This window comes from Macaca thibetana, chromosome 10, assembly GCF_024542745.1.
Source record: "Macaca thibetana thibetana isolate TM-01 chromosome 10, ASM2454274v1, whole genome shotgun sequence".
In the NCBI taxonomy this organism is placed as follows: domain Eukaryota; kingdom Metazoa; phylum Chordata; class Mammalia; order Primates; family Cercopithecidae; genus Macaca; species Macaca thibetana.
Genome location: NC_065587.1, coordinates 19,728,150 through 19,741,075, shown reverse-complemented (window position 1 = coordinate 19,741,075; position 12,926 = coordinate 19,728,150). Strand labels below are relative to the sequence as shown.

At 54.6% G+C, this 12,926-nt stretch overlaps 2 protein-coding genes across 4 annotated transcripts in view; one reads left to right on the top strand and one right to left on the bottom strand.

Moving 5' to 3' along the window:
* The window catches only part of INPP5J (inositol polyphosphate-5-phosphatase J), a 25,492-nt gene extending 18,310 nt beyond the window's left edge, over positions 1–7,182 (top strand). For 2 of the 3 annotated variants that reach the window (XM_050806693.1, XM_050806694.1), the window contains 7 exons: positions 256–367; positions 608–717; positions 862–1,045; positions 5,594–5,731; positions 5,902–5,979; positions 6,104–6,208; positions 6,407–7,182. In XM_050806693.1, coding sequence (XP_050662650.1) covers positions 256–367; positions 608–717; positions 862–1,045; positions 5,594–5,731; positions 5,902–5,979; positions 6,104–6,208; positions 6,407–6,904 — 1,225 coding nt within the window. In that variant the 3' untranslated portion in view covers positions 6,905–7,182. The remainder of the gene's footprint in view (positions 1–255; positions 368–607; positions 718–861; positions 1,046–5,593; positions 5,732–5,901; positions 5,980–6,103; positions 6,209–6,406) is intronic. The other variant, XR_007729259.1, reaches the window with a different exon arrangement.
* PLA2G3 (phospholipase A2 group III) lies at positions 5,731–12,926 on the bottom strand. The gene is made up of 8 exons (XM_050806725.1): positions 12,288–12,926; positions 11,126–11,258; positions 10,736–10,870; positions 10,169–10,452; positions 9,372–9,504; positions 9,147–9,263; positions 7,859–8,394; positions 5,731–5,846 (listed from the first exon to the last, which is right to left on the bottom strand). The coding sequence occupies exons 1-7, from the start codon at positions 12,799–12,801 to the stop codon at positions 8,181–8,183; spliced, it is 1,530 nt and encodes a 509-aa protein (XP_050662682.1). The 5' UTR covers positions 12,802–12,926; the 3' UTR covers positions 5,731–5,846; positions 7,859–8,180.

The following is a 12,926-nucleotide window of genomic DNA, read 5'->3' as shown; positions in this document are numbered from 1 at the left end:
GGCGGAGCCTATGGGGTGGAGCTTTGCTGAGGGGCAGGGCCTTGCTGAAGGTCAGAACCTAATTTCCTGTAGACGGGTCCCCCGATCTTCCTCTGCTCTTTGGCAGGCTGGAGGCTCTGGCACTAATCACCCACTCACTACATCCCCTCGGGTTGGATGGGGCCTGGAAAGATCTGGGCTGAGCCCTTATCCCCCATGGACCCGTTGACACCCCCCACTGCCCCCCACTTCTCCACCATCCCCCACCCCAAACAGCCTCGTATTCTGGTTTGGGGACCTGAACTTCCGCATTGAGAGCTACGACCTGCACTTTGTCAAGTTTGCCATCGACAGTGACCAGCTCCATCAGCTCTGGGAGAAGGACCAGGTGGGGTCCTTGTCCCCAGAAGCACACAGAGCTAAGCCCCGCCCATGAGCCACCCGACCCTGCCTCCCTAGGGTAACAAGGGTGGCGTGACCATGCACCTGGCAGCCTTCGGGTTGCCAGAGCATGTCCCAGGACATGCCTGTACCTTAGGCTATGGTCCCTGTCCTCACCTACCCCACCCCTCCTCGGCACAGCAGAGCCCAAGCTGTTGTCCAATCTGCTCTCCTGGACCCCCCACAGCTCAACATGGCCAAGAACACCTGGCCCATTCTGAAGGGCTTTCAGGAGGGGCCCCTCAACTTCGCTCCCACCTTCAAGTTTGATGTGGGTACCAACAAATACGACACCAGGTGAGCTCAGTCCGAGGAGGGATGGGGAAGTGAGCTGAGGTCTTCTCAAAAAGGGAGACTTTGGGAAGAGGGGCAGGAGGCAAGGTGGAGGGTTGTGCCTTGATCCCCAGCCCCTGAAACTTGGGGTACCCCTGCTCACTGCAGTGCCAAGAAACGGAAGCCAGCTTGGACAGACCGTATCCTGTGGAAGGTCAAGGCTCCAGGTGGGGGTCCCAGCCCCTCAGGACGGAAGAGCCACCGACTCCAGGTGACGCAGCACAGCTACCGCAGCCACATGGAATACACAGTCAGCGACCATAAGCCTGTGGCTGCCCAGTTCCTCCTGCAGGTGAGTTCTGGCCTCATCTTCCCTGCATAATATCCCCAGACCCAACTTGGCACACCACTGCCCCTCACCATTACCCTTTGTATAACCCCTTGTACCTGCCCTCAGCAGCATCCATTTGTTGTAACAGAGTGGGAATGGGGTTGCGATCTCCATTTTCAGATGAGGAAGCTGAGGCTCAGACACATGGCATCACTTGCCCAGGGTCACACAGCTAGTAAGAGAAACAGTTAGGATTTGAATCCAAGTGAGTTTGGTTTCAGAGTCCATGCCTTTTCTTTTCTTTATTTTTTTTTTTTGAGACAGAGTCTCGCTCTGTCACCCAGGCTGGAGTACAGTGGCACAATCTTGGCTCACTGCAAGCTCCACCTCCCGGGTTCAAGTGATTCTCCTGCCTCAGCCTCCCGAGTAGCTGGGATTACATCACCCGCCACCACGCCCAGCCAATTTTTGTATTTTTAGTAGAGACAGGGTTTCGCCATGTTGGCCAGGCTGGTCTTGAACTCCTGATCTCGTGATCCACCCACCTCGGCCTCCCAAAGTGCTGGGATTACAGGCGTGAGCTACCGTGCCCAGCCAACTTTTTTTTTTTTTGAGATGGAGTCTTGCTCAGCCACCCCAGGTTGGAGTGCAGTGGCACAATCTCAGCACACTGCAACCACCATCTCCTGGGTCTAAGCGATTCTGCCGTCTCAGCCTCCCAAGTAGCTGGGATTACAGGCACCTGCCGTCATGCCCAGCTGATTTTTGTATTGTAATAGAGACAAGGTTTCACCAAATTGGCCAGGCTGGTCTTGAACTCCTGACCTCAGGTGATCCACCTCAGCCTCCCAAAGTGTTATGATTACAGACATGAGCCACTGCGCCCGGCGCCTTATTTTATTTTATTTTATTTTTAAATGGAGTCTCACTCTGTCGCCCAGGCTGGAGTACAGTGGTGTGGTCTTGGCTCACTGCAACCTCTACCTCCTGGGTTCAAGTGATTCTCCTGCCTCAGCCTCCTGAGTAACTGGGATTACAGGTGCCTGCCACCACGCCTGGCTAATTTTTGTATTTAGTAAAGATGGGTTTTTGCCATGTTGGCCAGGCTGGTCTCGAACTCCTGACCTCAGGTGATCCGCCCACCTTGGCTCCCAAAGAGCTGAGATTACAAGGTGTGAGCCACCACACCCAGCCTTAGAGCCCATGCCTTTTCTACTAATCTCTAACTCCTGTCTTCTGAGAAAGGTTTAGAGCAATTTATCTTAAAATTCACTTACAGGCTGGCACAGTGGCTCACACCTGTAATCTCAACACTTTGGGAGGCTGAGATAGAAGGATCGCTTGAGCTCAGGAGTTCAAGACTGGCCTGGGCAAGACAATAAGACATCTCTAAAAAAAAAAATCAAAAAAAGGCCGGGCATGGTGGCTCACGCCTGTAATCCCAGCACTTTGGAAGGCCGATGTGAGCTGATCACATGAGGCCAGGAGTTTGCGAACAGCCTGGCCAACATGGTGAAACCCATCTCTACTAAAAATACAAAAATTAGCCGGGCGTGGTGGTGAATGCCTGTAATCCCGGTTGCTTGGGAGGCTGAGGCACAAGAATCACTTGAACCTGGGAGGCAGAGGTTGCAGTGAGCCAGTATCGTGCCAGTGCAATCCAACCTGGGTGACATGAGCAAGACTGTGTCTCAGGGAAAAAATAAAATTTAGCTAGGTGGTGCACACCTGTATTCCCAGCTATTTATGAGGCTGAGGTGGGAAGATCACTGGAGCTTGGAATATCTAGGCTGCTGTGAGCTGTGATCATACCACTACACTTCAACCTAGGCAAAATTAGCCAGGTGCGGTGGCAGGCACCTGTTGTCCCAGCTACTCAGGAGGCTGAGACAGGAGAATGGCGTGAACCCGGGAGGCGGAGCTTGCAGTGAGCTGAGATCCGGCCACTGCACTCCAGCCTGGGCGACAGAGCGAGACTCCGTCTCAAAAAAAAAAAAAAAAAAAAAAAAAAAAATCACATATACATCGTAGTTTTCACTACTAGTGTCTTAAAAATAACAAATAAGATATAAAAATTCGCATATATAATAAGACCAGCAAAATCAAACTCCATGTAACATTCATTCATATTCATTCATTCATTATTTACTGAGTACTTACTGTCTTACCATATGCCAAGCATTATGAGAATGTGTAGTGATGGGGAGGGAGAGCAAAGATATAAAAAAATACAAAGCTAAACTCTAAGTAGTTACTATAATTTAGTATTATATTTAGGATTGAGGTTCCTGGTTGCTGACATCAAAAGGGGAAATTCTAGAATCTCAGAACCAGACCTGTGAGACCATGTAGTCCAACTCTCTTTTTTTCTCTGGTGGGATCTGAGGCTCCTCGTGGGGTAGGCACATGCCCCAAACCATATACAGGCTCTGCAGTGGCAGGGCAGGGTAGATCCCATCTTTTCAGCCCTGAAACCCAACTCTGGGCTCTTCGAGTCTCTTGATCTGATAAGAGGGAGCCCGGTAGGCCAGAAAATGTTTTTCCTGGTAACTTTGTCACATGGCCAGTCAGTGGGACATTGGCCGATATCTTTAGCTAGGAATGGAAATATCCCCACGCTTGGCCTGCCATGACCTCTGGCAAAAGGGTCGGGCATGAAGATTTAACCCACAATCAGGGACCTCGCCTGGAAAATCACTTCTTTTGAACCCCACCGTGTCCTTCCCGCCTCCTCCAGGACTGTGTCCCTTTAAAAACATTTCCCAGCCAGGTGCAGTGGCTCACGCCTGTAATCCCAGCACTTTGGGAGGCTAAGGCAGATGGATCACTAGGTCAGGAGTTCCAGACCAGCCTGGCCAACATAGTGAAACCCTGTCTCTACTAAAAATACAAAAAAAATTAGCTGGGCATGGTGGCGGACACCTATAGTCCCAGTTACTTGGGAGGCTGAGGCAGGAAAATGGCGAGGACCCGGGAGGCGGAGGTTGCAGTGAGCTGAGACCGTGCCACTGCACTCCAGCCTGGGTGACAAAGCAAGACTCCATCTCAAAAAAAAAAAAAAAAAAAAAATTACCATTGAATGAGTACCTACTACATGCCAGGCCTATGTCGTGTACTTTACATATGTCATCCCTTTGAATGCCTCAGTAGGCCCTGAGATGTCCCAGTTCTCCTCTCTGTTTTACTGATGAGGGAAACTGAGGCTCAGAGAACTTAAATCTTTTACCCAAGGCAATGCAGTCAGAATAGGGCTCAGTAGGGGTTTTGACGCTGCAAGTCCTTGGAGGGCTTTTTCAAAGGTCTACCCTTGCCTGCCCCTGCTGTTAGGAACACAGGAATAGGGAAAGAATGTGCCAGTTACTTCTGGAACAGCTTGGCTCGGAAGCTGAGGGAGGGAAACCTGAAACTAGGTAAACAGGGGATCAGACAAAGATCTGGAATTGGCACCAACTGAGCCCTTCCCTGAGGGACAGAGGTGGGGCCAATATCCTGGCAGCCTGCCACCTCAGCAGCTCCACCCATTCAGGTGGTACCCCTGGTGGGTCTGGGTTGACCTTGGGGAAAGGATATTCATGGTTATAACTTTCCTTCATGGACTGACGACAAGGTAATAGTAGCCACTTAGTACTTAGACTCAGTTGGAGAAACTGAACCTTGGGATGGTTAGAGCCTGCCCTGAGGTCACATAGCGAGTTAGTGGTAGAGCCTGGAAGTGGACTGAGGTCTCCGTCCTCCCACTCAGAGCTCTTCTTGCCTGCTCAGGAATATTCAGCTTACCCCAAATACCTAGTGCATCATAGGATTTTACTGGTCTTCCTTGCTAGCATAGAGATAAATCATTTATTGAACACTTACTGGTATACTGGGAAATTTATGGGATGCTTTGCAAATGGTATCTCACTGAATCTGCTGAACAACTCCAAGAGTAAAATAAGAGTCTCTGAGTTTGGCCGGGCACGGTGGCTCATGCCTATAACAGCACTTTGGGAGGCTGAGGTGGGTGGATCATTTGAGGTCAGGAGTTCAAGAACAGCCTGGCCAACACAGTGAAACCCCACCTCTACTAAAAATATGAAAATTAACCAGGCATGGTGGCGGTGCCTGTAGTCCAAGCTACTAGGGAGGCTGAGACAGGAGAATCACTTGAAGGGATTGCAGTGAGCCGAGATCACACCACTGCACTCCAGCCTGGGTGACAGAGCCAGACTCCGTCTCAGAAAAAGAAAAAAAAAAAGAGTCTCTGAGTTTACAGATGAGGGCCCTAGCATTCAGAGAGGCTGAGGAACTCACCCAGCCTGTCAACGCAGAGCCAGAGCCAAATCCAGGATCTACTAGCTTCAAAGCTGTGTTCTCACTCACTCCCTAAGGAGGCTGTGGGCAGAAGGAGCCCTGGGCTGGGAGGCAGCACAGGGCTTGGTATTTATACTAGACCTGTTCTGCCTCAGTTTCCCAGTCTGTAAAGTGGCCCTTTGTCTCAGGCAATTTGTGCTAAGACCCAACAGCCCTAAGTGTGTGGGATACTAGAGGGTCTCCCCTGATGTGGCCCCTGCCCCTGCCTTGCCTGGACAGTTTGCCTTCAGGGACGACATGCCACTGGTGCGGCTGGAGGTGGCAGATGAGTGGGTGCGGCCCGAGCAGGCGGTGGCGAGGTACCGCATGGAAACAGTGTTCGCCCGCAGCTCCTGGGACTGGATCGGCTTGTACCGGGTGAGAGGGGCAGTGGCGATCAGCGACTCAGGGAAGCAAGGGGCCTGGAGGAGCGGCTGAACAGCATGGTGGGGTCACTGGCTTGTCCAAATCTTGATGCCACACTGGGAGACTGCTGGGATCAGACATTATAGGGTCACAACACTGATTCCACAACACTGATCCCCCAGGTGGGTTTCCGCCATTGCAAGGACTATGTGGCTTATGTCTGGGCCAAACATGAAGATGTGGACGGGAATACCTACCAGGTACTTAAAAGGAGCAAGAGTCAGGGGAAGTCCCTGTTGCCTTTGGGACCTCAGGACTCGCCTTGGGGTCTCTCAGGTGGCCTCCCTGACCCCCAACTTAGGCTTATACCCCTGGGCCCACCAGGTAACATTCAGTGAGGAATCACTGCCCAAGGGCCACGGAGACTTCATCCTGGGCTACTACAGCCACAACCACAGCATCCTCATCGGCGTCACTGAACCCTTCCAGGTAAGTAGGCCAGACTGCTGGGCTGGGGGTGCCTAAAGACTTTTGTCAAATGCCACAGCCCTTACCTTCTGCTCCTTGAGCTCAGACAAATAAACTGACCTCCCAAGATCTGCCAACGAGAGAGCTAGATCTCGGGAGGTCAGGCCTCAGTGGCTGGGTTGGGGAGCAGGGTGCCCCAGTGACCAGCATTTCCCCCAGATCTCGCTGCCTTCCTCGGAGTTGGCCAGCAGCAGCACAGACAGCTCAGGCACCAGCTCAGAGGGAGAGGATGACAGCACGCTGGAGCTCCTTGCACCCAAATCCCGCAGCCCCAGTCCTGGCAAGTCCAAGCGACACCGCAGCCGCAGCCCGGGACTGACCAGGTTCCCTGGTCTTGCCCTACGGCCCTCATCCCGTGAACGCCGTGGTGCCAGCCGTAGCCCCTCACCCCAGAGCCGCCGCCTGTCCCGGGTGGCTCCTGACGGGAGCAGCAGCCGGGGCAGTAGTGAAGAGGGGCCCTCTGGGTTGCCTGGCCCCTGGGCCTTCCCACCAGCTGTGCCTCGAAGCCTGGGCCTGCTGCCCGCTTTGCGCCTAGAGACTGTAAACCCTGGTGGTGGTGGCTCCTGGGGACCTGATCGGGAGGTCCTGGCCCCCAACAGCCTGTCTCCCAGTCCTCAGGGTCATCTGGGGCTGGAGGAAGGGGGCCTGGGGCCCTGAGGGTGGGGCAGGCAGATGGGCCAAGGTGACCACCGTTCTGCCTCAATCTTTTGCAAGCCCACCTGCCTCTCTCCTGCTGCTCCTCTAGCTGTATCTGCACCTGCCTCTCTATCCTGGCCAGGGGTGGACAACTGGGGTCCCCCAAAGCTCAGTCCTGGCACCTCAACTGTGACAATCAGCAAAGCCCCGCCCAGGCCCCCATCTGGGATAATGGGGGAGCTCTGGCAGATTTCCCAATCCTGGAGGTCATCCGTTAGGAATTAAATTCTCCAGCCTCACTCTCGGCTCTTTCCTACTTGTTAGTAGTCTTGGGATGGGGGTAGACAGAGGCAGGGACTAAAGAGGTGAGGGAATGACAGAACCGATATTTACCAGGCACCAGTTGTATATATTACACATGCCATCTCCTTTAGTTTGCACTGCAACCCTGTGGGATCAGTGCTGTTCTTAGACCTATTTCACAGGTAAGCAAACTGAGGCTTTTAAGAGGTTATATCAACCTCTCAAGATCAGACAACAAACCATAGTTCAGCCAGGTGTCGCGGGGAGGGAATACTTACTAAGTGCTAAGCACTGTATATGTATTGGTTCACTTAGTCCTCAACAACCCTATGAGGTAGATCCTGTTTAGACACCCCCTTTTTTCAGGGGAGGAAACTAAGGCTTAGAGTGCAAGAGGGAGGTCCTTTGCTCAAGGGCATGGAGGAGATTTGAATTTAGGTTTAGGGCTGCGCCAGGAAGGGCGCAGCAGCTGTTAAAAGAAGGGGCCCCCCTGGAAGGAGGGAGCTGAAAGCCCTCTCCAACACCCACCCCGATTCTGGATTCAGACACAGACATTTCTGTGACATCCTAACTTCCCATCTGCTACCCCAGGCCACAGCACCCAGGCACTGGGGCTCCCCTAGGCAGGTTTTTGAGGCATGTATTATTTTTGCAACATGGGCATACATGTACCTCCTCCTGGTAGTGCCTGGGTCTGCTGCAATAAGTTACCCTTTCCCCATTCCCATCTGTATGGGAACTTCACATTGCAGCAGTCACCAAAGCCTAGGGCATCTGAATGAGCTTCCTGAACACCACATCCAGGCAGAGAAGAGTTGTGTCATAATGTGCTCCAGCATTTGGGCCTTGAGATCCCCTCATTCAGCCTCTTGATTGTCCACAACAGCCTCTGCCATGCTTCAGTCTAACCTATGGAGGGAAGGCTGAGATTCCTAGCGCCTGGCAAAGCCACGGGCAAGGTCCAGGCTGGTACCCAGGAAAGCTGAAACTGAGGTCACTGGCTCCAGGATTTCTGCTGCCCGTTGGGTCTCCTGGCTGCCTGGGTTAGCTGCAGGCACTGGTTGTAGAATGACACGGGGCCTCTCAGGGGCTCGGAAGGCCATGCCTGCCTCTCGTCTGTGCCTTTATGCTGGAGCTGGCGTAGCCTCTGCTGAAGCCTCCGCAAGTGCCGGGCTGACACCTTGATGGCCCTAGGGTCTCTGGAACAGCTGTAAGGAGAGAAAAGTGGGGCAGATGATCAGGGCTGACAAGGATCCCACCCTACTCTGCAGACAGGGGGGCTGAGGCCCAGAGAGAGAGAGGGCTGGAGCCAGAGTCACCAGCAAGGCAGAGAGGGGTGAGTTTCACGGAGAAAGGGTATAATAAACCACGCTGGTACCTGGAGGCCTGGGATCTGCCACTAGCTGGCTGTGGAAACCTGAGCCAGAAGCCTCAGTTTCCTCATCTATGAAATAGGAAAGTTAAGAAGGAACTGGCTTTGAGAATCAGAATCCAAATGAAAGCAGGGCACCGTGGCTCACGCCTGTAACCCCGGCACTTTAGGAGGCTGAGGTGGGAGGATCGCTTGAGTCCAGGAGTTCAAGACCAAATGAGATTGTGGATTAGGAGTGAGTTAAGTACACATTTTGCTGTGTGCCAGGCAGGGATTGACCTACGTGCATCCTGCCATTTCCTTGGTTCCTACGACCATTTTACAGACAAAGACGTGAAAACTTGGAAAGGTGAACCAATTGCCAAGGTCACGTGGGAATCAAATGACATAGCCAAGATGCAACCCACAGAGGCCAACTGCAGCGCTGGACCTGGGGCAGCAGGGGGTAGAGGGATGAGGCTATGGCTGGGAGCTCAGAGGTCTCCCGATCCCTTCCCTTACCCCCTTGGCCCAAACACCCAAAGTGGGTACAGGCAACCTATCCCTTGAGAAAAGCCCCCCATCCCTCCTGGCTCTGACATCACTTACTCTTTGCCTTCCACACAGTCCAGTGGAGGGGCCAGCTTGAAGCAGGTTGTGCCCAGCAGCTCCCAAAGCATGTTGGTAACCTCGGATGGGCTGTGGAGCCTCAGGAAGCGTGCCAGACTGAGAACAGAGGCAGGCTCAGGCCGGGGTAGGGCCTTGCCAGCCAGGGGCCCCTTCCCATGCCTGGCAGCAGGCAGCCCACCCCACAGGGGTTCAAAGGGGCCTCACCGGCGCGTGCAGTTGCAGTGGAAGAGGGGCTCTTGGGCGCTGTTGAGCAGCTGGAACTTGATTTCCTGGGGTCCAATCTGGTGCTCACACTGGTCCAGGTGGCGGCGGAAGCTGCGGCAGACCCGGCGGGCACCTGAGGGGTGGGTGTGGTGTTGATGGGAGCCCAGTCCACCAGGGAGGCCCCACCAATGCCTGCGCCATCCAGGAGAAATGCCAGCACATGTGCTCAGTCACACACACAGCCTCCTTCCATTTCATGCCTTCTGAGAGTCTCTGTGCCCTCAGTGTGCTGCCCTTGTGGGAGTGCCTCCCTAACGCCAAGTCCCCAAACAGTAGTACTGCCATGGGGGACGCCCAGAATACTGATGTTAGTCAAGAAAGGCTTCCAGGAGGCAGAGGCTGCTAAACTGAGGCTGGGAGAGAAGAGGAGGAGAGGAGGAACAGCATGTGCAAAGGCCTCGTGGTAGGAGAGCCTCGTGCTTTTGAGGAACCAAGTGAAGTTCGTGAAACTAGAGTTTTGAAAGGGGGTAGGGTCTGCGGGGCCAAGGCTTGAGGGCCTCCGGGTGTCGGGACATCATTGGCCGAGATGAGGAGTGGTGGTGGGTGCACAGTGGGGCGTGATGTGGTCACATTTGTGGATTATGAAAATCCAGTGCTGCAGTGCGATTTGATGGGAGAGGTTGGGAGATCCCAGGAGGAAACTGGGGCAGGAAAAGAGGCAACACATGGCTACCCCCAAACAGAGGCAGGGATACCCCCTCAAGTCAGGAACCCCCAAGCTTAGGTTCTGAGCTCACCCTGAGGTTTTAGGCCACCCTGTGGGCCCTGGAGGCCTGTGGGGGCCACATCAAGCCTGGGAGAGACCATAGGGTCCTGGAGGACTGTGGTGTTGGCTTTGCTGGGGCGCTTGGACCCTTTCTGCTGTGGTGGCCACTTCTGAAGGTGCTGCTTCTGTCGAGGCTTGGGAGGGGCTGGGCTCTGGGAGCTGGGAGTTGGGGAGGTGGCCCAGGAGCTCCAGGAGGCATTGTAGAAGGTCCTGGGCTGAAGGCGAGCGAGGGGCACTGTGCCATATGTCCTACACCTGGGGGATGGCAGTTGGTGGCAATTGGTGACTAGAAATCCCCCCTCCCAGAAGCCCCCAGGGTCATCTCCACGGAGACCAATCCCCTGCCGGTCCCATCCCCCATCCCACTGGGTTGTGGGGGACACCCAAGAAGGGTCTGCATCCCGGGCCCTCAGGAGAGGACATACAGAATGGGACATCATTCCCTGGAAGACAGACAGACAGATAGGTCTCCCTCACCAGGTTTGGAGCCTGGGATCCCTCTCTGTCTGGAAAGGGACTCAAGGGGGTGGCCACATACCCGCCCCACCAGTACCACGCCACACACGCCTCCTGCTCCTCCAGCACAAAGCAGGGGATCTCCAGCACGTTGAAGAAGGCCACGCCCACGATGTCGGAGATGGAGTCGCGCTGGTTCTGCAGGCATTGCTGGAACCTGCCCAGAGCAGATACTCAGGACCGTGGGGCATGGAGGGCTGTCTGACTCCTCCCCCAGCCCACCCTGCCACTACCAGCTGGGTGGTTTGGGGTCCAAGCGTCCCTTCTCTCTGGCCTCAGCTTTCCTACCTGCACTGTGGGGTCCAAGCTGGCTGACCTTTAAGATCCTCTGCAATCCCAATGTCTAGTTACCCAGGGACTGGGTAACTCTGCCCTGTCCCTGAGCTCTGTGCCCTCGCTGCCTGCCACCAACCTGGTGTCACAGTCACAGTGGGAGATGGTGTGGAATCGGTAGTTTCGGATCCCATAGTTGTACTGCAAGGGTGAGATGTTCTGTGGGCAGTGGTCATGTTCCCGGCAACAGAGATCAGGTCCCTGGAAGACCCCTGCAGGGAGGGGAGGGGGCACCAGCTCAGCAGGGTCCTAAGCATCACGCACCAGCTATGCTCCCCTGGTAGCAAGAGGGTAGAGACCTGGTTCTCATCCCAGCCCTGACACAAATGCCATGGGGGTCCTCAGACCAGTCACTCTCCCTTCTGTGGGACTCTCAGAGTTTCAAAGTTGGAAAAGAGAACCCAAGCTGCAGCCCCTGTTGGGCAACTCTAAATGCCAGGCAGGCCACCCAAAAATACATGGAAAGGTCTTCCTCGGGGGAACTGGAGTCTGCCTCCAGAGTTCCCAAGCCCGCACCCCAAATAAAATCCAAAATTATGAATGTGTGTATGACGAAATGGCAAACAGGCAGGGTGCAACCTTTCTCATTGGCATAAGGAGGTGTTGCCAGGATGCCAACCTGCTCTGACTCAGGTGCCACATCCTCCCCCAACCCTGCACACAAATGCACAGACATCTGTACTGAAAGTGTAAGAAATTCGTCTATGTTTATTACCATCTAAGCAATAGCACTCTTTACTAAGCATTTTCCACATGCCTGGCACTTCCCATATCCAGGCTCACAGCCAGCCCTGAAAGGGAGGTATCACCTTTACAGGTGAGGAAACAGGCTCAGAGAGGGGAAGTGACTTGCTCAGCTTGTATGTGCTGAGTTGGGATTTGAAGCCAGCCTTTGGTCTCAGCATCCATTCCACTGGGAACCCCGTGCCCACGAAGCCTCCTCCAGGGTAATGACTTTTTGGCTCAGTTGAGCCTGGATGCTCCCCCAGTCTGCCCAGTCCCTTGGATGGTATTTAATGAGGACTCCCAGGTTTGAATAAGACCTTCCCCAACCATGACCTCATTTAAGCACCCCATGAGGAGATTTGTGATTACCCTCACTTTATAGATAAGGAAATTGGGGTTCACCACGGTCAAGTCACTCTCCCACGGACACACAGCCTAGGAGAGTAAGGGCTGGGGCTAAAGAAACCTTGCCTCCCTGATCAGAACCCCCAGCCCACACACCCCTTATGGCTCACCCAGCTCTGAGGAGTTCCCAGCAGAGTCTCCAACTCCACACCACAGTGTGCCAGGCATGATCCATCCTCTCTTCTCTCGCTGGTGCCCTCCACCAGGGACTCCACTCTGCCCTGCTGCTCGCTTCTTCCTAGCCCCTGCTGGACTCTCCTCAGGCCCTCGGCATGCCTCCCACTGACTCAGAAGAGTGGCCAGTGCTCTCTGCAGCTCAGGTCCAGGGGCGTGGATGAAGGAGCTCCGGGCAGTGTCATGAGAACAGAGGGCACCGTAGGCTGCAGTGAGCTCCGGCTCATCTTCCCAGCTACATGCCTGCAGCCTCCTATGCGCATCCCAGCGGGCATGGATCAGGGTCAGTCCCTGAGCATCCTTGGCCAGGAAGCTCAGGGACCCCAGTGGGTTGCCAGGGACGGGCTTGGTCAAGTGGCAGGAGGTCCTGTACCAGTGGAGGGCAGGGGAGCCCCCCAGGGCCACCCCCAGGAAGCCCAGCATCCCGAACAGCCCTTCCAGAACCCCCATTCTGCACTGGCCCAGTCCAGTCAGACAAAGCCCCTGGGATGCCTGCCCTTGGTGGCCCCACGAGGCGGCAGCTGAGCAGTGGAACGGAAGCGGAACCCAGCAGGCCCGGTGCAGCGGGACCAATG